This window comes from Castor canadensis, chromosome 16 (assembly GCF_047511655.1).
Source record: "Castor canadensis chromosome 16, mCasCan1.hap1v2, whole genome shotgun sequence".
Lineage (NCBI taxonomy): Eukaryota > Metazoa > Chordata > Mammalia > Rodentia > Castoridae > Castor > Castor canadensis.
The window spans coordinates 66,962,099-66,986,340 of NC_133401.1; the positions used below are offsets into that span (position 1 = coordinate 66,962,099).

Here is a 24,242-nt window from a genome sequence, read left to right on the forward strand (position 1 = left end):
CACTTCTCAGGTTAAGTTTTTACTCTGCACCTCTTCTAAAACTGCTCTGGACATCATCATCAGTGACCCTCCAGTTGCCAGGTTACCTTTCTGAAGTATTTAACCGTCACTCTGCCTTGTGCTCTGTTTGCATCATGGGCTTTTCACTTGCCTGCTGGCTGAGTTCTACCTTCCTGAATGATCAGATCTGCTGGTAATGGTTCCAGTTCATGCCCTGCTGATGGCTGTCCACAGAGCTCATAGTCAATGTTACTCACTGCCTTTTAGTAAGACCTGGATGTCCCAGTCACTTCTTTATGGCTGAAATAGAACTCGTCCGCCTCCCCATCTACGAGACAACCTCGCTTTTCTTTTCAGACTAGACGGAAAGTCCTTTCTCCTTTACCCCTAAGATAAACTGATACCTACTGAATTTCCTTCCACCTAACTCTAAAATCATCCTACAGACACATCTTCATCTCTTTCAAGAACTACTTCAGCACTTTGCTACTTGCTCACTCTGACTAGCCTCTCCCCCTGAAATCCATTCACCACCCAGTCCTCATTGAGAGCTTATAAAAATGCAAATCTGATCACATCTGCTAAGGTCCTGTTAAAGCGATATTCAGCACTATGTCACTGATGAATATTTATGCCCTCCCCCTAAATCTGAATCTGATCAAGCCTCAACTCCCAGGTTACAGGAAATCAACAGGGGGTAGAAGAACTTGTACTTCTACATGGAGATATAACCAGCCAATTTTGGGACAAGAAAATTCTACAGGACAAGTGACTCTGCTTCTCAAACACATGAATGGCAAAGCCAGGGAGGAAGAGGAAGAGAGGTTACATATTGAAAGAGTCGTAAGAGCATGTTAACCAGATGTAGTGTGTTGGATCCTTATTTGAACTGTAAAGACAATTTGATTTTTTTAAAGCATTCAGTAATAATGTGGCTATTTTTAAAGATACATGCTAAAGTATTTCAGGAGAAATGATGTCATTCCCAAGTTAGCCCAGAGGTGTGTTGACTCACTTGGGCATTGGGTATGTGAGCTTTCACTATACTGTTACCTGCTTTTGGTGTATGTTTGAAATCTTCCATAATAAGAAAGGGATTATTGTGTTTGTTTTTTTAAAGATACTGAGAGAGAGAAATTTGAAAACTGATGTAGAATGAGAAACAATTATTTTTTAAATTGTATTATGCTAAAACATGCAAACATAAAATCTACCATCTTAACATATTTAAATATACAAAACAGTGTCTGTAAGTACATACATTATTGTGCAACCATCACCACTATCCACCCCCAGAACTCTTTTCATCTTGCAAAACTGAAATTCTGTGTCAATTAAATAATAATTCCCTTCCCCAGAACCCCTGGCAACTACCATATGCTTTCTATGACTTTGACTACTCTAGGAACCTTGAACATGTAGAATCATACAGAATTTGTCCTTTAGAGACTCACGTATTTCACTTAACATAATGTTGTACTATGTGTCAGAATTTCCTTCCTTTTAAGAGCTTAATGATATCCCATTGTATGTGTATACCACATTTTGTTTATCCATTCAACTACTGAAGACACTTGTGGCTGCTGTGAACATGGGTGTACAAATACTTCTTCATGATTCTGTTTTTAATTCTTTTGAGTATATACCCAGAAGTGGAATCATTGGATCATAGGATAATTCTATTTTTTTACTTTTTGAGGAACCACCACACCGTTTTCCACAGCAGGGAACATTCCCACTAATAGTGCACAGATGTTCCAGTTTTCTTATTTGCCCATACTTGTTATTTTCTGGGCCTTTCCTTTCTTTTCTTTCATTGTGGCTATCCTAGTATTTGTGAGGTAGGGGTTACAAAGAACAAGTATTTTTTTTTTTGGCCATTAAAGAACATGTATTTCTATACCTTTTGGTTTCAGGTAAGGAAACAAAAGCCCAAAGAGATTTGTATGTCTCTGCTGTAAAATGTTTTTCTTGTGGAAAGATAAGAACAAGTAAAGAATCAAAAACATACAAGGGATGCAGAGCTTGGCAGATAATTCCAGAGTCAAGAGTTAGGCTTTTCTAATAGAAAAGAGAGCTAACCTCTTCCTTCCTGCTTTTCATGGCAAGGAAGGAATGGGAGCTCAGACTTGAAATGGAGAAGCAAATATACAATTTTGTTTTCAAAAATGTAAAGATACTGAGATTCTGGAGTCGACTGCATCTTTGGAGAGTTTATTTTTTTATTTATTTTGTGTGTGTGTTTGTGTGTGTGTGGCTTTATGCTTGCTAGACAGGCACTCTTACCACTTGAGCCACTCCCCCAGCCCAAGAGTTTAGTTTCTTATTAAGTCAACCAGTGTATTTTCATTGAGCATCTGTACTTAACAAGGTTACATCTGGTAGCCTGAGTGTAATAGGAATGAGTGTGATCTGAACTCATTCATGTTGGAGAAGTGGGGTGTCAGCAGTTGAGAACTAGGTAGGCCCATCTACTTTAGAAGTGTTCCAGAAATAAATTGCTTGAGGAAATAAGAGTCCCAAAGAGCTCAGCCCAGACTGGTCTTGAATTATCGATCCTGTCCTCCTGCCTCAGTCTTCCAAATACTGAGCTTTGAAGTTGTCATCAGTAATTCAGTTCTGCAATTCAAATGGAGTAATAATTCAAGTGGAAATAAAGTAAAAATTAAAATGGAGATAACCTGGTGCAGGTGGCTTATGCATGTAATCCTAGCTACTTGGGAGGATCACCGTTCAAGACCAGCCAGGCACCCACCCCTCTAATCTCAAAAATAACCAGAACAAAATAGACATGATGCATGGCTCAAGTGGCTGAGAACCTCCTTTGTAAGTCCAAAGCTGTGAGTTCAAACCCCAGTGAGAATGACAAGAAAAAAAAAGACTGTGTGTGTTATTTGGATCAGATTGTTTACCAGTTGAACCATTCTGTCAGCTGGATCAGATTGTTTAAATAAGCATGATTGTTTAGAAACAAATAGGTGAGGCCTACCATGTTCCTTTTTTTTTGGTAGAAATGGGGTTTTGAACTCAGGGTTTCGTACTTGCAATGCAGGCGCTCTACCACTTGAGCCACACCTCCAGTTCATTTTGCTCTGGTTATTTTGTAGATGGGGGTCTCATGAACTATTTGCCTGAGCTGGACTCAAACCATGATCCTCCCAATCTCAGCCTTCCAAGTAGCTAGGATTACAGGAGTGGCTGATAAATTTCCTTTTTCAAAAGAAATTGGTGGAAACATAAGGGAGAGATTCAAGTTTTCATGCTTGGCATGGATAATTAGAGAAATGTAGTTCTGGTAAGACATTAGTACATGTACTTTCAGAATAAATAAGGAAGCATCAAAAAGCAATAAAACAGAAACCATAAAGTAAGAAAAGAAAAACAAGACCTCATAACATTTATGTAAACAAATGTAAAGTCCTCTCTTAGATGACAGAGACCTAACATCTAAAGCAGAGTATAACCATGTGCTTTATTCATCCAAAACAAAATGATGCAAAATATTTACAAATGCAGGACAGAGAGAAAGCAGACAAAAATAAAACAAATACATATTTAAATAAAAAAGGCAAAACAGCCAGGTGTGGCAGCTCATGCCTGTAATCCTATCTACTCTGGAGGCAGATAAGGGGTAGATTGTTGTTTGAGGCCAACTCAAACAAAAAGTTCATGAGACCCAATCAATAAAAGCTGGTTGTAATGATGCCTGGCATCCCACCTATGTAGGAAGTGTAATTAGGAGAATCGAGGTCCAGGGCTGGCCTGGGCAGAAATGTAAGATCCTATTTGAAAAATAACTAAAGCAAAAAGGGCTGGGGGCGTGACTCAAGTGGTAGAGAGACTTCCTAGCCAGCAGAAAGCCCTGAGTTCAAACCCCAGTACCACCACTACCACCCCCCAAAAAAGAAAGAAAGATAAAGGGAAAACAAAGCAGTGGCAATATTAATATTGGTTAGAATGAAATTCAAAAGAAAAGCCTTTGGATAGATAGGATTGTTTAATGGTACAATCTCAAAACAATAAACAGAATGTGAGAATATCCCTCCCAGCCATCCAACAGGGGACCAATATCCAGAATATACAAAGAACTCCAAAAAATTGAACACCAAAAGAACAAATGATCCAGTTAATAAATAGGCAAATTAATTAAGCAGATACTTTTCAAATGAAGAAATACAAATGGCTAACAGATACATGAAAAATGTTCAGTATCTCTAGCCATCAAGGAAATGCAAATCACTGAGACTCTATCTCAGCCCAGTCAGAGTGGCTATAATCAAGAAGATAAACAGCTGGGCACCTGATAGCTCACTCCTATAATCCTAGCTACTTGGGAGGCAGATATTGGGAGGATCATGATTCAAAGCCAGCCCAGGCAAATAGTTCATGACTCTCCATCTCCAAAATAACCACAGCAAAATGGAGTGGAGGTATGACTCAAGTGGTAGAGCACCTACCTAGCAAGTGTGAGGCCCTGAGTTCAAACCTCAATGCTGTCAAAAAAAGAGGCCAGATGCTGGTGCCTCATGCCTGTAATCCTAGTAACTCAGGAGGCAGAGATCAGGAGGATTGCGGTTCAAAACCACCCTGGGCAAATAGTTCGTGAGACACTATCTCGAAAACACCCATCACAAAAAACGGGCTGGTGTAGTGGCTAAAGGTGTAGGCCCTGAGTTCAAGCCCCAGTACTGCAAAAAAAAAGAGAAGAAAAGAAAAAACAAGCTGGTCATAGTGGAACACTCCTGTAATCCCAGCTACTTGGAAGGCAGAGATAGGAGGATCAGTGTTTGAGCCCAGCCCCAACAAAAAAATTAGTGAGACCCGAGCTTGATGTGATGATTCATGGCTGTAATCCCAGCTACTTGGGAAATGAAGGTAGGAGGATAACACAAGAGACCCTATCTGAAAAACAAAGCAAAAGGACTGGGGTTGTGACTCAGTGATGGAGGACTTGCTTAGCAAACATGAGGCACTGAGTTCAATCCCTAGTATCACCAAAAAACAAAACAACCCCAAATCACGTCACCTGTAGGAAAATGGGTCAAACTGGAGATCATGCCAAACGAAATAAAGCAGATTCAGACCCCTGTTGCATGCCCTCTCTCACATGTCCCAGCACTTCCACTTCTAAGTACTGACATGAGCGCTGCTGGTGACCATTTCTCCCACTTGCCATGTGTTGCCTGTAGTGGTATGCCCTCTATTTCTGAGACTTTACCAATCCTAGGTGTAGCCCCAAAGTCATTTTGTGTGTCAGGGTTTCAGAGGGTTCAATCTGTGGTCGCTTGGCTTTGTGTTTGGGCAGAAAGAACATCGTGACGGCGGGAGAGGGTGGTGGAGGAGCTTCTTCATGGCGGACAGGATGCAGCATAATAAATAACTGTTAGTACTTTAGGTGTGATAAGGATGTTGTGTTTTTATATACATATGTATCTACACATGAGTTTTTTTATAGCATGGAGGGATACTCAGAGTTTTTTTAGAAGACATATATATATGTACACTAAGATAGATTGTGGATTAAATGATGCTAAGATTTGTCTTCTACATAATCCTTTTTGTGAGGTTAGGTAAAAATGAAACAAAATTATTCAAGTACTGATTTAAGTTGGGTGCTAGCTATTTGGGGGTTTATCACACTGTTCTCTGTGGTTTTGTGTACTTTGAAGTTCTCCTTAAATGACCTTGCCATTGCGATCCATTGCCAGGCTTTCTCTTTCAGGACTCCCTATCATACCCATTGTCCTCAGCAACGTTAAATTACTTCTTATTTTCTACTTGCCTCCTTCTGCTCACTGCCACTTGGTATTCATTTGTTCTTTACCTTTCCTCTCATCCTGGGATGACTTCCTCTCTTCTGAATGACTTCCCTGATCTTTAAATATCTAACTCAGGTGTCCCTTCTCTGAGACCACCCTGCCATCCCCACACTGTCCTATTGTCCCTTCTCTTCATCCTTTAGTACTCTGTTGCCACCTCTATAGCTTCTTTGTCACATCCCAGAGGGTTGGAAACAAGATCTGTGTCTTACTGATCTTTTTATGCCGGAGTCTTACTGCCCTGCATAGAACATAGTGAAAAGGAATAATGGATTGTTTTAAATTACTGTATTCTCTAAAATTATTATACTCACAGTCTGTGTGTGTAGTAGGACCTTGATGAACCCCTAAGAGCATTTCCCTATAGGAGGAAATAATTGATACTAGAAGCATAGCATTATCTAAGCCTCCCTGGCATCTTCATTTTAAAGTTCAAGAAGCAGATCCTAAGTGGCTTAGGTCTTAACTAAGGTCACTCAGCCAGTTAATGTTAGCCTGCTTTGTTTTCTCGTTTGTCAAGCAAGCTTCTGAGCCTAATTTGGTTTCTCATGTTGGTTTTTCTATAGTGAAGAGAATATACTGACTGCCTGTCGAATACAAACATCAGTATAGTTTCCTCGGTGAATTCGAGCTTTCTGCTTTATAATCATGCTGGAGAATATATTGTATTAAATGCTTACATAACCTTTCTTTTTTCTTTTCTTTCTTTTTGGCAGTACTGAAGGCTTTGTGTTTGTGAAGCATAAACCCTACCACTTACACCATTTTGCCAGTCCTTTTTGTGTTTGCTATTTTTGAGATAGGGTCTCACTTTATTCACCAGACCAGCCTGGAGCACAGTCCTCCGGTTTGTGCTTCCCTGCGTAGCTGGGATGATGACAGGTGCTCACCCACAACCATGCTCAACCATTGTTTGAGATGGGATCTCACTAACTTTTTGCTTGGTCTAGCCTCAAACCAAAATCCTCCTGATCTCTGCCTCCTAAGTAGCTAGAATTACAAGCATGAGCCACCACGCCCAGCCTTGTTTTTTTTTGGTGTACTAGGGTTTGAACTCAGGGCTTTGAGCTATAAATCAAGCCCCTTGATTTGTTTTTGAGATAGGGGTTTGCTGTGTTTACTAGATTTTCCTCCCAACTTGTGATCCTCCTGCCTCAGCCTTCCACATTCTGGGATTAGTTATTATCCAACACACCCTACAGCCTTGTTTTCTTAAATAGCCTTTTTTAACCTCCCCCCACCCCCCAGTTGGGATTGAATCCAGGGACTTGCACATGGCATGCCCCAGCCTTTTTTGGGTTTTTGTGGGTTTTTTGTTTTTTGAGTTTGTTTGAGTTTGAGTTTTGTTTTGTTTTTTCAAGTTTGTCCTCAAACTCAAGACTGTCCTGCCTCCTCCTCCTGTGTAGCTGGGATTACAGATGTGTGCCACCACACCCAACTTTAAAAGTAGCTTTTTAAAAAGCTTTTAACAGGGCTGGTAGAGTGGCTCAAGTGGTAGGGTGCCTGCCTAGTAAGCACAAGGACCTGTGTTGAACCCCCAGTGCTGGGAAGAAAAAGATAAACTCCAGTCAGGGCTGGTGGTAGAGGTGCTTAAGTTAAGCAGGACCTTTCGGTACTACGTTGTAACTCCTGATAACCTGCAACTGTTTCAGAATAAAAATAGAAAGTGATGAAAATGTTTATGTCCCCAAACTATAAAGTTTTCTGGAAAATGCATCATTCTACAACAAACTCACCATCTTTTGTGCGTCTTCTTCTGGATTCAGTGAACAGAGTGGAGCCCACAGAGATCTTTAGAGCTCCCCAAGCTGGGTTCACATTCTAAGTTGATGACTATTTTAAACTATTACTAATATTGTAATAATATTGTAAAAGTGGGACTTTTTAGCAATAGGTATGGGCAGTTTCTTATTGTTTTTCTTTACCTTAAAAAGAATCACTGTGGCCCTGGTATGTGGGATTTCATCACACAAAGCCCGTTTTTCTGGTAATGACACGTTGATGGGGCTCTTCCCGCTTAGCTTTGGGAAAGGTGCTCCTTGTTTGTGCAGTCTGAAACTCTGACTCACCCCACTCAGCTGCTGGTGTTTCACTTAAGCTCCTCCTAGGCCTAGTTGTTGTTCTGACACAGGTGACTAGGTTGGGCAGGACCCCCCAACATTCTCAAGGGATCCTCCCAAGACAGCTAATTACTACAACCAACTTCATCAGCTATAACACAGGAACATTAATCCTCATCCTCATGCTTGGTGTGAAGGTTGAATGGGATTTACTGAACTAATTGGAAGTGGTCAGTTGTTACAATAATTACATAACTGGTAATGAGTAGTCAGCATGGCACACTTGGTAAGTAATGACTTGTATCTAGAAATAGCAGGACTCCTGAGGAGCCTCTGAGTACACATACAGGGTGCCAGTACAGCTCATGAGATGTGGAAGAAGGAGCGTGATGTTAGGCTGAAATTGACAATTTAGCAGTTGTTACTTTAAAAATTCTGGCTGGGTGTGGTGGTACACACCTGTATTCCCAGCACTCAGGAGCCTGAGGCAGGAGGACTTCAAGGGCAGCCTGGCTATGTAGCAAGATCCTATCTTAAGCAAAGATTAAAATTAATAAACAAAATTCAGATTATATGTTTCAGCCTACATTTTTGGGGAGTCCCAGGGGACCACACCCCTATTACAGCCTGGGTATGGTTGGAGAATCACGAAGGACAGCAGAGCTAAACTCAGGGACTATGAACACAGGAACTGCTGAAGGGCTTTAAGAAATGGAATGATGTGATTTGCTCTTTAGCACCATTATTTGACCATGGTGTGGAATGTAGATGGGGGTTGGGTCGGGGCTGTGACAAGATTGACTGTAGACACAGTTAAAAATAATCCAGGGAAGAGAAACTAGTGTTGTTAAGTAGATGGGGACAAGTGGGTGGAATCAAGAAAAACTAGAAGCCAGGTGCTAGTGGCGCATGCCTGTGATCCTAGCTACTCAGGAGGCAGAGATCAGGAGGATGGTGGTTCAAAGCCAGCCCAGGCAAATAGTTCTCTAGACCCTATCTTGAAAAAGCCCATCACAAAAAAAAAAAAAAAAAAAACAACAACTGGTGGAGTGCCTCAAGGTGTAGGCCCTGAGTTCAAAGAAAGAAAGAAAAAGAAAAGTTAGGTTTGGGGATATAACTCAGTAATAGAATGCTTGCCTAGCATGAGGGAGGCCCTGGGTTCAGTCCCAGCAAAACCAAAACAAATAACAACAAAAAAACAAAGTTAAGGAGTAGGTAAGGGAGGGGGCGGAGGGAAGGAGGAGAAATGACCCAAACATTGTATGCACATATGAATAAAAGAAAAAAAACAAAGTTAAGGTGGTTGATGAGTACATGAGGCAGGAGCCTGGGTACTCACTGGAAGAAGAGGCGTGGGGAGGCTCTGGTTTCTTGTTTATGTGACTGAGTGGCTAGTAGTACATTCTCTGAGATTAGGAACAAGGAAGGGCAAAAAAAAAAAAAGAAAAACAGGACTGGGAGAAGCTGACTCCAGCTTCAGACAGATTTTCTTCTCATTATCAGTAAGGCCCTGAGTAGAATCATGCCAGGTAGGTAGACAGGAGTCAGGAGCTGTGTAGTGAGTGGACTAGAGACAGCACAGTCAGTCACCTACTGTTGTAGGGAAGAGGCCTCTGCTCTTTATTCTAATGGGAGCCTTGGTAGGGCATCAACAAGGAAATAGGAGAGAGGGTAACTGGGGAGGAGCAGGTGGTGGAGAATGACTGAGTAAAAAATGACCTGAATTACATATGAGTCATCCTGGAGCAAGCAGAGTGAAGAAGTGTTCTGGGCAAAGAGAAGAGTGAGGGTTGGGGCCCTAGTGCAGGAATGAGCCACACATTTGAGGAACTGTAAGGTCGGGGTGACTGAGGTGCACCAAGGGGGTTGGAGAGGCGAGGGCTAACTGAGCATTTGGTCCCTGGGCAGTTGGGCTTGTTCTGGGTATACTATTCAGTCCTAGGAGCATGAGGATGTGGAAATGGGTGAGAACATTGAGGAAGAGTGTGTAGAGGAAAGAAGACTACAATGCTCAATGGAAGGCAGGAGAAAGGGATAGTTCTCAGAGGAACTGAGAAGTAGAAGGCAAGAGAGAGTGGAAAGGGAATGTGAGGAAGGGAACTTTAAAGATGGAAGCAAGTAAGTAGAATTACTAACTGGCAGATGGTGTGGGAATGGAAGGGAAGGACTGAAAGCATGGCCTGTGTTTAACAGCAGACCATTGTTGACTGTAGAGACAGTCTTAATTCCTGCCTTACTTTTCCCCCACATCCAGTCCATTCTCAGTTTGTGAGGGATGGAAGCCACATTGCAGAGGACCGAGGTCCTAGCTGGAAGGGATGAGATAGGTGGTGTTTGGCTGATAGGGTAGGGGCAGATGAGACTAGGACAAGGGAGGAGGACAGGTGAACTCCCAGTGCGGAGGGGTAGGAAGCACTGGCGGCTGTCCCAGATGGCTCAGAGTCTGTAAGGAAACTGATAAGAGAGAACCCCTCCTGCAAGTAGGTGTTGTCATTTTCTTTCAGTGAGCTTGACCACAATACACACTGAGTGGTTTAAAGAAGGAGGAAGTGGCAACGAGGCAAGGAACCATTGTGAAAAGCTAGTGCGGTCAGGGTAGAGGGCAGGATGGTGATTTATTGTCCCCAAGGTGTGGCTGGCTCCAGCTTGATCCAGAGCAGAAGATGGCAGGTAACACCCAGAGGCTGAAGCCTCTTCATGAGAGAGCTGGAGGAGAGGTGGGCCTGCAGAGTGCCTTGGTGGAGAGCCATCTCTGAGCATGCACTCTTCTCCAGCAGACCACAAGCATGGGCTTGCGCCATCTCTCAGAACTGGATCCTCTTAGAATCCTGCATGCTCCTGAGACCATTCAGTGTTCCACAGGAACCTTCGAACTGAGCACCCAGAAGTACCAAATGTACAGCACGGGCTCATGGACTCGTTTACTTTATAACACCTACTGTTGGTTCCTATATAACTTTTAACCTTTTCAGGCTGTCTTCCCATCTCTGTTGCAAATGCCTAGAGATCAGGCTTTAAGACATACTGATTTTTGCTCTCCTACAGTGCCCTGCACATATCAGGCACTCCTGCAAATGATCAAGGCCTAAAAATCTGCCAGAGCCACCACATTCCACACTTCCCATCCCCGCCTACATCATTCCACTTAAATTTTGTTAGTTGAGAGTAAGACCGAGTGTTTCCTTTGGCTACAAGCAATTGGTATTGCAAAATTGAGTTGTTCCTTTGGAACTTGTCTGCAGCTGTTTGCATGTGGCTATTGAAAGAGGGAGTGGCATGCTTTATAATGGTTAGGGCAAAGAGGGATTCTGTTTCTAATCTGGGATAGCCAGCTGACTCATCAAATGCCTTGACCCCTCACGTTTCCATCTTCCCCCTTAGGAAAATGGAAAATTGAGCTCTTGAGTTTACAGACCAGCCCAGACCTGGCTCCATGGAACAAAAGAAAATAATAGAAAAGACAGAATAAAAGAAATATAGCCTGGTGTGGTGGCACATGCCTTGTAACTCCAGCACTCGGGAGGCTGAGGCAGGAGGATCAAGAGTTTGAGGCCATCTTAGACCACATATAGAGACTTTTCTTCAAAGGAACAAAAGAAGTACTAGCAGTTTGTTTTTATTTCCTCTGACCTATTAAATGGGGGATGAATTTACCTTCTCCAAGGAAATGTCAAACTATGGATTTTATAAGGAGTGTACTCTAGGAGCCTACCCATAGGTGGCAGTAGGAAGCAAGGGAAAGGAAAAAAAGAAACCCAATTACTTTGCTTTGAAAGCAAAGCAGATGTCCTGTAGTGACCAAGACCCTGTTGTTAAACTGGTTGCTAAGACTGTTGCTTACCTCTGCCCTACAGTTCCATTTGTTAGGCGTTCCTAAGTTTTTTTTCCCAGACAAACTTAGGTACCCATGTATAGATTTAAAAATGCTTAGCTGGGCCGGGCATGGTGGCTCACATCTGTAATCCTAGCTACTCAGGAAGCTGAGATTGGGAGGATCTCGGTTTGAGGCCAGCCCAGGCAAAAAGTTATCAAGACCCCCGACTCAACCAATAAAAGTTGAGCATGGCAGCACATGCCTGTCATCCCAGCTACATGGGAATCATTAATAGTATGGCAGTCCAGGCCAGCTCAGGCATAGACATGAAACCCTATTCAAACAATACCTAAAGCAAAAAGGCCTGGAGACTTGTCGTAAGTGGTAGAGTGCCTGCCTAGGAAGCACAAGGCCTTCTGTTCAAATACCAGTACAACCAAAAAAGAGAAATGTTCAATTGAGATGTATAGAACTCTACAGTTCACTTGAACAGTTAAGAAGTAAGAAAAGCTTGATATGATAGACAAAAGAAATGGGGGCATTAGATTTGGGACCAAGAGGTTGAAAAAACCACCCTTGGTGTATCCAGTAGATAACCTCTTCTGGGAGGTGGGGCCAGAGAGCTGCCTCCGGTAGGACACCCAGGTCAAAGTACATCTGCATTCTGCTAGGACAAGTGTGGCGGCAGTGTAGCCCTTCTCTGCAACGTATGAAACTACACGGACTGCCACATGCCACCCCGACTCTTTTTAAGGGACAGTCTTGCAGTGTAGCCCAGACTGGCCTGGGACTCATGATCTTCCTGTCTCAGCCTCCCAACTGCTGAGATTATAGGTGTACGCCAGCATGCCTGGCATGAACATTTTTAACAGCACACTATAGGTGCTTACAGTTAATGGGAGGAAGGGATGGTATTAGGGGTGAGGGATGGAGAACAAAATATAATAAAGGTAAACATAGGAAAGAAGCAGCACAAGATTTGAGGCTGTTTGCTGGTTCCTCCTTTGGGCAGGGGAGGAGTCAGGTCCTGACAGTTAAAGGTGAAGCTAGGGAGGCAGTGGAGAGATATCACCTCTCCTCCCCACCCTACTGTCATGTTCTTGTGAAATTCCTGCCCCTGAGTTATCAGGGCATTTACTGCTATATTGTTTGCATAGGGCATTTGCCTTATTCTATAGCCATGTCTGCTTTTACCCCATCTTCTAGGAGATTGGATGCCCATTAAGAACTAGGAACACCTTATTTGTCTTTAGTATTCCCCCACAGTCCTTCTCACTGGCCCTGGTGGACTCTAAATGAAGTTAATTGAATGAATAGTTGAGAAAATAAGGAAGCAGAGAATAACAGTGCCAGAGCAGACACGATTGTGTTCATGGAAGGGTCTTGGTAAGAAGTGGCAAGGGCCGGGTGCACACCTGTAATCCTACCTACTCAAGAGGCAGAGATCAGGAGGATCGTGGTTCAAGGTGAGCCTGGGCAAGTAGTCCACAAGACCCTATCTCGAAAATACCCAACACAAAAAAGGGCTGGCAGAGTAGCTCAAGTGGGAGAATGCCTGTGTAGCAAGCATGAGGCCCTGAGTTCAAACCCCAGTACTGCCCCCCCGCAAAAAAAAAATGGTGGTAAGACTTGTGAGGGTGGTGAGTAGGAGTTATTGATTGGAAGATGCTTAAGATTTGACAGGGAGGGACTGGAGGCATGCCTCATGTGGTAGAGTGCTTGCCTCTCAAGCACGAAGCCCTGAATTCAAACCCCAGTACTGCCAAAAAAAAAAAAAAGAAAGAAAGAAGGGGCAGCACAAGTCCAGGGTCAGATAAAACTTGAACTGACCAGGCAGTGCCATAAGGGGAAATGGGGGTGTGTTCCTATAAGTGGGGGTATAAACACAGGAGAGCATTGCAAGAATTCGGCTCCTGGTTTAAGTCACTATTGGTAGCAGTATACCAAAGTCTGTGTTTTCCATGTTTTTCAGCATCTTCATGATACAGTGAAGAGGAACCTTGACAGTACTGCATCCCCTCAGAATGGAGATCAACAAAATGGCTATGGAGACCTCTTTCCTGGGCATAAGAAAACCCGCCGGGAAGCTCCTCTGGGTGTTGCAGTGTCTGCTAATGGACTGCCTCCAGCCTCGCCCCTTGGTCAGCCTGACAAGCCTCCTGGGGGAGATGCCCTGCAGTCCAGTGGGAAGCACTCGCTGGGGCTAGACTCCATCAACAAAAAATGTCTGGCAGACTCCAGCCTCCACTTGAATGGAGGCAGCAACCCCAGTGAGTCATTTCCTCTGAGCCTGAATAAAGAACTGAAGCAGGAACCTGTTGATGACCTGCCATGCATGATTACTGGGACTGGAGGCTCTATATCACAGAGTAACCTCATGCCAGACCTCAACCTTAATGAGCAGGAATGGAAGGAACTCATCGAGGAGCTGAACAGGTCAGTGCCCGATGAAGACATGAAAGACCTGTTTACTGAGGATTTTGAGGAGAAGAAGGAACCAGAGCCTTCTGGCTCTGCCACACAAACACCTCTGACCCAGGACATTAATATTAAGACAGAATTCTCTCCAGCAGCCTTTGAGCAAGAACAGTTAGGCTCTCCACAAGTGAGGGCCGGGTCTGCAGGACAGACCTTTCTGGGGCCTTCATCCGCCCCTGTGAGCACAGATTCTTCCAGCCTTGGGGGCTCTCAGACCCTGTTCCACACCTCTGGTCAGCCCGGGGCGGACAATCCCAGTTCGAACCTGATGCTGGCATCAGCCCAGGCCCAGAATGCACAAAGAGCCCTCCCAAGTGTGGTGTTGCCTAGCCAGGGCCCAGGAGGGGCCTCAGAGCTCTCCTCTGCCCACCAGCTCCAGCAGATCGCTGCCAAGCAGAAGCGTGAGCAGATGCTCCAGAACCCACAGCAGGCCGTGGCACCAGCCCCAGGCCAGATGGCCACATGGCAGCAGACAGGGCCATCCCACAGTCCCTTAGATGTCCCTTACCCCATGGAGAAGCCTGCCAGCCCTCCTGGCTACAAGCAAGACTTCCCCAACTCCAAACTGATCATGATGTCTGGTGTGACCAAGAGTTCCCCCCGACCTGGAGGTCCCTACCTCCAGCCCAGCCATGTGAACCTGCTGAGTCACCAGTCACCGAGTAACTTGAATCAGAGCTCCGTCAATAACCAAGGGTCAGTGTTGGACTACGGCAATACAAAACCCCTTTCTCATTACAAAGCAGACTGTGGGCAAGCTGGCCCTGGGTCTGGCCAGACCAAATCAGCCTTGATGGCCTATCTTCCCCAGCAGCTCCCTCATCTGAATAATGAGCAAAACTCCTTGTTTCTGATGAAACCAAAGCCAGGAAACATGCCTTTCCGTTCACTGGTTCCACCTGGCCAGGTAAGTGCCTGGCTTCCCTTGCTGTTCTTCTGCTGCAGCCATTAGTGAGGTAAACGTGCTAATTGGGTTCAAGGGCGTGTGGGAACAGTGGAGGAGGGAGCAGCTCCTGCTGTCCTTTGATTCCTTTGGGAATGACAATGTATAAAATAAATCTAGTGTTGACTTTTTAATAAGCAAAAACCTTGTGAAAATTCTTAGTATAATTTGATTTTTAACTGCACATTTGAGGAATCATCTTGTTTAGTCCAGTGTCTCTTTCCTGCCACACAATTAAGTCATTTGTGGCTGTGCTTTGCAGGTAATGGTCTCATTTAATGTGGTTTTTAGAGACTTTGCTTTTTTGCCACCTTTCAGATCTGTGTTCAAAATCTCTTGAGCTATACAGGTAGTCCCACCTGCTTGGGAGGCTGAGGCAGGAGGATCTCAAAGTCAGAGCTGGCCTGAGCTACATAGAAAGACTGTCTCAGAAGACAGACACAAGTAAAAAAAGTTACACAGCTAGTAAACATGACCCGAAGAAAGGAAGAGTAGCATGGTGATTACTGCTTTGCACTTTTCAGACCCCCGCTCAGAAGACCCTTAGCTTCTAGGGGCATGGTAAGGAATTACACCATCTGAAGGTCTAAGATTAGAATATTGATTACATATACAAACAAATAACTGCAAAGGAGCTCAGAAAAGTTAAGCTTGTTTATGTAACAATTGCTTTTTGCTTTTTTCTTGTGTTAAGTTTTCTCCTTTTCTTCTAATTATAAGTAATGATGTTGGAATAACATTGTGTTAGCTCACAACAGGACTCTCACTTTTGGTTGATGTATTAGCAGAATGCCTGTTAAAGTTCTCATTGACATGCAGTATTTTTTAGCACAAATTTGTGACAAAAGCTAACCAGTTTCTCCCCAGAAAAGTGCTTGTACTACACAGTGGGTGGACACACAGTCTCAAGCTGTTCAGGGATAGCCCCGGAACCAGGTTCACATCATCAGGACATAGCATTTCCATCCAGCAGACCCCCTTTTAGAATGCGGGCTCCTGCCCTCAAAGATTCCAGTATGCAAGCACTTGTAAGTTGTCATTGCTTACTGGAAGAATTGTGCAAATAGGAGAGCTTGAACATGTTTGATGTAAAACTATAGTGTTAAGTGTTGTTCATTGCTTGGTGCCTGGATGCTTGGACAGTGTGGGTTTGGGGCTCCACCTCTGCTCAACAGGGAAGTAGAGACTCAGCATCAAGACAGACTCCAGTAAGGCTCTCACTGGTGAAACTCATCTGGCCTGATCAGCCAGAGACATCAGCTGTCCCACCTGACTTGTCTGTCCCGTTTGTTTGTGTTGACAGGAGCAGAACCCTTCCAGTGTCCCGGTGCCAGCCCAGGCCACCAGTGTGGGGACCCAGCCACCTTCTGTGTCCGTGGCCAGCACTCACACCAGCTCCCCATATCTCAGCAGCCAGCAGCAGGTGGCTGTGATGAAGCAGCATCAGTTGCTCTTGGACCAGCAGAAACAGAGGGAGCAGCAGCAAAAACACCTGCAGCAGCAACAGCAGCAGTTCCTGCAGAGACAGCAGCACCTTCTGGCAGAGCAGGTAATGAGAAAGACAGAAGAAAACCACACAGGCTCCACTTGTGCCTGTGATTTGCACTGACTTGTTCGCATGCTTGGTGTCAAGTGCTTTGTTCTTTCAAATTCTCTTTTCAGGAGTGTGACATTTCTTAGACAGGTGGCCTATATCAGAAGCCACTTGGTGTTCCTTAGTGGGGATTAACGAAACTGCACATATAAGGGACATTTTTCCACGTTATTGGTTGGCAGCTTCCAGACCACTGAACTCCATCAGTCTGCATGGGGCCCAGGTTTATTGTAAATGAAGTGTGTTATAAACAAAGATGTAAAGAGGGAAGATGTCCCTGAGGTTCTGAGGTTGTAGACTCAGGATGCACAGTTCACTCACTTGGTTACCAGGTGTATCGTACAGGCCCCAGACTACCACTGAGAGTTCTCAGGATTTTAAATTATGCCTGTAAGACTCAGGAACCAACTCCAGAGAGAGCAGTTGATTCAGGATGAGCACTGCCTCAGTTCTACCTTTAGAAAAAAAAAAATACCTGCCTTATTAGGATATAATTTACATAGCATACAGTTCACCCATTTAAATAGTACAGGTCAGTGGTTTATAGTTTATACAGAGTTGTGCAGCCATCACCACAATCAATTTTAGAGTGTTTTCCTCACCTAGAACAAAGCCTGTACCCTGAGCACAGTACAACCTACAGTAGCCCATTTGTGAGTAACATACTTGGGTACTTTGCTTTTATCTTACCTGACTCTGCTCATTTGTTTTTGTTTTTCCTCTTTGAGTGGGTTTTATTGTTTTGTTTTGTTCTGGGCTTTTTCTAGGAGAAGCAGCAGTTTCAGCGTCATCTGACCCGCCCGCCCCCTCAGTACCAAGACCCGACACAAAGCACCTTCCCACAACAGGTTGGACAGTTCACAGGTAAGAGAATGAAGTGGGGACCAGACATACCATCTCAGTTCCCTGTTGGTCATTATCCAGTGCTGATCAAGTTCTCGCTCCCTGCCTAGCCTGTGTTAGATGCAAAGTGAATTTACTTAGATTTAGAGGCCTTAGTCTGTCAAAGAAGCCTGGAGAAGAGGGTCTCAGAGACAGACAGCTGACAATGCATTTGCTTGGTCCTGGCTATGCAGCCTTTTGAGTTGGAGGACATCTTGTCAACAGGAAATGACTTCTGTAGTTCTTAAGAGAGTTATTTGCTTCTTCCCTTAGGTATCCTTTCAAACAATACCCCTCTGTAACTCTCCAGATGAGGAAAGACTTACTATACTTGTGTGGACTTTGCTTGGTTTCTCTCCTCCTGTCTTCTCACTTTGGTGTCACAGGCAGCAGCATCAGCAGTGGACAGTTAGCCAGGAAAGGACAGGAAGCATACTAAAGTCTCAGCTGTCACCTCTGAGATGTGCTAGGTAGCTTGCTTGGACTCCAGAAGAGGATAGAGATTTCAGAGATTTCAGAGTAAAATAGGGCCTATTTATCTATTCGTGGGAGATTTAAAAACCTATTTCCTTCCTTGGTCAGTGGCCCTCACTATAAAGTGTCCCAGAGCAACTGACCACAGCCTACATATGTTCTGGAGGAGATTAGTGAGCTTTCCTGTGTGTGTTAGCTGGGGACATGGGGACATGGGGACATCTGCAGATGTCCCAGAGCCCAGGTCTGGCATGTTTCCTGCCTCAGTTCCATCTCATGTTGTCATAGATTGTTAACAGGAATAAAAGATTGCTTCAACTCTCCTCTTTTCCTCAACCTAGTTTTTATATGCTAGTAGCGAGGAAGAGAAAAGACAAAAACTAAATTATAACAATTCTTGACTAGTGACTCTCATACTCAGAAGAGCCTATCTTAGTAAATAGTGGTGTCACTATGTGTCTGTTGCTTAGATCAGAAGCCCTAGACAGCAAGTTTCCTAAGGATAAGAGCCTTCCCTGCTGTCCTAAACATGGCACCTTCTGCAGAGCCATGCTCAGTAAACACCTGGTGATTCCATGCTGGGCTCCTCCCTCTCTTGACCATTTTGTGATTTTATGACATGGACAATGGGTCTGGTGAAGTGTCTTCCCGTGTTTCTCTGCCTCAGCAAATGGCCAGAATAGCCTCTCCCCAGCAGGGCCTGAACCACAACCTCAGACCAGCTCCCCTTTGGCTTTCCAGTCCTGCTCTTCACATACCATCCTCAGTGTCTGCTAGTCTAGCTGCTCTAGCTCTTCTGTCTTATTAGTAATTAGCTAAACACTGTCCCCCCAGTCCAACCACAGCTACCCTGTTAACGTCCCCACGTAGACGCCTTTCACAACATTGTGTGTTCTCACTCTTTTCTGCCTAGAATGCTCTTTATTTCCAAACTGTAAAATTGCTAAGCTTCTACTTTTTGGAGGACAGTACTGGGGGGTTGAATTTAGGGCCTCTGGCTTGGGAGGCAGGTGCTGTACTTACTGCTTGAGCAAGCTACCAGCTCCTTCATATATTACGTCTAAACCCCCGTGGGTTTATTACCATCTTTCTGAAGCCTTCCCCAAATCTTCCTGGCTACCAAGATTTTAGGCCCCTGCGTTCCTGCAGCCTGCTGCTCAGGCTGTAACTCTCAGGCGCTGTGGTGACTTTGCCTCCCAAAAGCAGATGCCAGGGTAGATCCATTTTGAAATCCCCAGTACCCAGCATAGGCCCACACTGAGCAAAACTTTGGTGGGTATTTGAAAGGTGAATGGACAAGCCAACTGATTCTCCCTCTTTCCTCTTTGTCTTTCTGAGTCCAGTCACTGTTCCAGACATGGCTTCCATTCTACTCTGTGGGAGACTTTCTGCCCCTTCAGCCCTCCTCCCCCCACTCCCCTGCAGCACTTTCTTGTTGGCAGTGTACCACTGTCCATGTTAGGATGTTGTTTTTCTTGCCTGTGGAAAAGAAGGACTGCATCCTGCAACTTGGGTCTCAGAGGTGTCTCCACAGTGGTGATCAAGAAGTGCCAGCCTGGGGGTAAAAAAGGAAAAGGAGCGGCCTAGGGACATGGTTCATGTAGTGGAGTGCTTGCCTAGCAGGTGTGAAGCCCTGAGTTCAAACCCCAGTCCAACCAAAAAACGCCAGCTTCATTAACAGATTTTTCTGTCTTCTAGGATCCTCTGCTGCTGTGCCTGGCATGAACAACTTGGGTCCATCCAACTCCAGCTGCCCTCGAGTGTTCCCCCAGCCTGGGAATCTGATGCCAATGGGCCCTGGACACACTTCCGTTTCCTCTCTCCCCACCAACTCAGGCCAGCAGGACCGGGGCGTGGCCCAGTTCACCGGCTCCCAGAGCATGCCTCAGAGCAGCCTCTATGGCATGGCCTCTGGCATAACCCAGATAGTTGCCCAGCCCCCTCCGCAGGCCACCAATGGACATGCCCACATTTCACGGCAGACCAGTGTGGGTCAGAATACCTCGGTGCCAGCTGCCTATGGACAGAACTCTCTGGGGAGCTCTGGCCTCTCCCAGCAGCACAATAAGGGAACCCTGACCTCTGGTTTAACTAAGCCACAGGTCCCAAGGATGTCAGCAGCCATGGGAGGCCAGAATGCCTCATGGCAACATCAGGGAATGGCGAACCTGAGCAGCCAGACGCCAGGGAACAGCAACGTAAGCCCCTTCACTGCAGCCTCCAGTTTCCACATGCAGCAGGCTCACCTGAAGATGTCCAGTCCACAGTTCTCCCAGGCGATGTCCAGCAGGCCCATGGCCCCCATGAGCTCTGCAGCTGCTGCAGGGTCCATGCTGCCCCCAGTGAGTACACATCAGAGGACCAGTGCCCCAGCACCCGCTCCACCCCAGGCAGGCCCGCAGCAGGGCTTGCCTGGCCTGAGCCCAGCAGGGCCTGATCTAGGGAGCTTCAGCCAGAGCCCCACCTCACAGATAAGCGGCCGGACGGGACTGCACTGCGCCCAGGCCTACCCTGTGCGGACTTCGGGCCAGGAGCTGCCCTTTGCCTACAGTGGGCAGCCGAGCAGCAGTGGGCTGTCCAGTGTGGCTGGACATGCCGACCTGATCGACTCCCTGCTGAAGAATAGGACTTCTGAGGAATGGATGAATGACTTGGATGACCTTTTAGGGTCTCAGTAATTGAAGGGTTTTTGGTGTTTTTAGTGTTCAGACATCGTGTATTTTTGTTCTCAGATTCAAGGAAGAGCAACTACTTTGGACCAAAAGCCTATGCCCAGGGAAGTAGCTGGGCAAGTAGAGCCTGAGCCTCATTGAGGCCCAGCTCTGGTCAGATCTGCAGGGCTCCCAGGCCAGCAGTTGTGGTCTGTTGGGCTGGCCCCAGCCCCTCTGCTGGCATCACTGCCTGGTGTTGGGACAGCAGGATAGGGTTCTGAAGTGGTTTCCTACCCAGATGACCAAAAAAAAACCAACAGTAGCAGCAGTGAAACCCCATGGTGTCAGGCTTATAAAAAACCTGTGCCATCATGTTGACATTATCCAAGGTATCTCTACTTGCTTCAGTGCAGGGGACAAGTTTTTGTTGAAACTTTAAATAGCAGAATTTTTTGCAATTTGTAGCATAGAAGAGATTTTTTAAAAAATTTTTAAGAAAGGTTTTTAAGCAGATTAGGCTAGGTGGTGGTTTGTATTGATTAAGTGGCGTTGAGAATCTAAGGTTCTCTTTTGATTCAGAGCCGTTTTTTTTCTGCTCTGTCAACAATTTCCAGGGGAGAAGGAGGGTCACTGGAAAATTATTTCCCTAAGCACAGGCTGTGACTGCAGATGCCAAAAAGGAACAGGATGCCGTGAGATAATGGATCTGGTGACTCAGATAGGGTCCTCCTAGCAGCTCCTCCTCCTTCTGGAGCTCTGTCCTTCCTGGTTGTCACTCACTCTTGAGGACCCCAGGCTGAGGGTGGAGATTCAGGGGTTCAGTGACCCCCACCTTCTGCAGTGTTTCTGACACTTGTATTAACATGGTTAGGCGCGTGGTTGTTCAGTGTGCACAGATGGCTTTCCTCTACCTAGGCTTCATTTCCATGAACTTTCTTTCTGCTTCCTCTTTTCCTCTCTCCAGCCCAAATGGGAAACAGCGATTTACTACATTGGAGAGGGAAAAGGAGTCATTAAAATTCTTTAGGGAACCCTAGCAGGAAAGGCTTAGGAGAAGAAGGCTGCAGGCCAGCCCAGGGCAAGGAATTCCTCTGTGTTTGCTGACTTCTGCCACTCCCTCCTCAGATGACTTGCACTTTTAAAGATTGCTTTATAACACTAAGATACCCTTTCTAAAGATTCATGTGGACTTTCTCCGAAGGTCTATTAGTTAATGGACTTGACTGAGCTGAGAGCCCACAGACTAGAATGTGGCAGGTGGGCTATTTGTGGGAGACAAGGAAGAGAGCACTTGTCCAGATCCAAAGCAAGATGGTGACGCAGAGCAAGACCCTTAATGCAGGATGGCGGAGGGAAAAGAGTTAAGGAATTCACTGAGGAGTGGCTATGTACAGAATGGTCTGTAGAGAAACCACAACCCCATCTCTATTTCCCTGGAGTCTCCAGATGGATCATTCAAGGAGTATGGTAGGTATAAAGATTTAAGACAAGGAAAATGCTCACGTGACTAGCCTGAGTCGTTCTTGAGGAGATAAAGGGTTGTCCACACATTGCTAATTAGTTTGCACCGGCAGTGCCTTTTACACTGAGGGTACTGGGCCCCTCGGATCCTAATAGCCATTAGCTACCACCAGTGGTGCATGAGCCACTTCCCCTTTTAACCGCCCTCCCTGCCCTCCCTGCCCTCTCCGCCCTCCCCAGATGTTCAACTCAGATGCTCAGCTCTCACAGAAGGGGGTGAGTTATAAAGCCAGTGAAGATGCCGCCCTCTGAGCAAGTTCCCCAATCTGTAGGGGAAGAGGGTGACTTCAGCAGGTTTTCTACCAAAAATAGGGCTGAAGGCTGGTTATGGGTCCTCACTCCTCTGGTGGTCTCCCCGGCTGCTGCCCCCATCCATCCCCAGGGCGCTCACTGGCCCCAGCACTCTGCCTTAGTCCCCGGCTGGCTACACAAACAGTGGGCGTCTTACTTGCTGCAGTGTCATAGCAATAAAATGTGATTCTTGGGGTCCCCCCACAGAGCTGCCCATGGCTTTATTTATGAATCTGGCTTTGGGGAGTCCAGGGAGGAGATGACTGTTTCCGTGCACATCCCCATCTTCCCAGAGCCAAGACTCAGAAGAAAAGGGTGCTCGGACTTCTGTTATACACACGTGCTTTGTGTAAATAAATGTTTACAATTTTATATTGAAGATGGAATAAGCGTTAGAGCTTCCCACTGTATATTTTTTACTTTTATAGATTTTAAAACTATGATCCTTTATATATGTGTTTTGGGGGAGCTATGATAAGTTTTATGGCAAACAGTTGGTATTGTTAACTTTTTATGTCATCAAAAGTACATAAAAATGCTATTAATCCCCTTATTCTTCTATTTCCCTTGACTCTGGTATATACCAAAAAGAAATCTTTACTTTCCTTGTTTTATCATTATAAAAGTAATAAAGATATTTTGCTAGTATGGAAACTGCCTGTGTATTCAACTTCCCATGGGGCAGGATAGCAAGGGAAGTTTGATAGTCATGGATTTTCTTCTCCGATTTAACTTAGCTGTCTTTGCACGTTATTGTTTGAGGGGGCTAATATCTGTTTGATGATGATGATATTATTGATCTGTATTGTACGGGAGGTCATTGTGACACTTACATTTGTGTTTACAACGTATCTTAATTGATTCATCCTTCCATCACTCTCCCTCTTTCCTCCTCCCCCCTTCTTAGAATAATCTCAACAGGTTTCACTGTTCTGATGATGCTAGGTATTAAATTAGTGCTAGCTCTGCTCAGAGAAATCGGGCTGTCTTGCCTCTCTGGCACTCCCATGTTCCTGTATGACGAGAGGGAGGGAGGAGTAGGTAACTAGGATATTTTAAGTTCGTAGTGGTCCTGGTGTTGTATTTAAAACTGCACTATACTCTCAAAGTGTTTCTTCTCCAGGTCCTATTTAGTCCGTCTGCAGGTAGGATTTGGCTTTTTCACCGTGAGAACAGCGTGCTCTGTGAGTCCACTGCACTGCTGCGAGCGTCCCACTGCGAAAGGTCCGCAGGGTGGGTTGCCCCTGTCCCCTCAGGCCTCTTCCCTGCTCTGTCCACCTGGGAAAGGCTGAAAAGGTGGAGAAGAGCAGCCTGCAGGGAGGCTGGCAAGAGAAACATGTCCCATTGTAGGACCAGAAAGCTAGATTACAAGTTGGGCGTGGTGGCACACACTGTCACCCTAGCAGAGGTGGAGGCAGGAGAACTATGAATCCAAGTCGCCTGGCCTACTGAGCAAGACCCTGTCTCAAAAAGAGAAAAAGAAAAGAAAAAGTGAGCTAGATTACACCAAGAATGGGGCATATCTGTGACAAATATGGAACTGTGTTCACAGCCTTGCTCGTGGTGCAATAATAGGGAAAACTCCATCCTGTGCAGAAAGCCGGCTAGGAAGGCACTGCACGAGTGGTAACCAGAGAACACGGCCCACGGTGAGCAGGAGCTGATCTGCTCAGCAAGCGAGCAGCACTGATTGCTGACTGCAGCATGGCGAGCAG

At 45.4% G+C, this 24,242-nt stretch overlaps 1 protein-coding gene across 1 annotated transcript in view; it reads left to right on the forward strand.

Moving 5' to 3' along the window:
• The window catches only part of Maml1 (mastermind like transcriptional coactivator 1), a 45,668-nt gene extending 22,487 nt beyond the window's left edge, over positions 1-23,181 (forward strand). The window contains exons 2-5 of the mRNA XM_020164210.2: positions 13,666-15,078; positions 16,418-16,663; positions 17,476-17,572; positions 19,763-23,181. Of these exons, the coding sequence (XP_020019799.2) occupies positions 13,666-15,078; positions 16,418-16,663; positions 17,476-17,572; positions 19,763-20,742 (2,736 nt within the window). The 3' untranslated portion in view covers positions 20,743-23,181. The remainder of the gene's footprint in view (positions 1-13,665; positions 15,079-16,417; positions 16,664-17,475; positions 17,573-19,762) is intronic.
• The last annotated feature ends 1,061 nt before the right edge of the window (positions 23,182-24,242 follow it).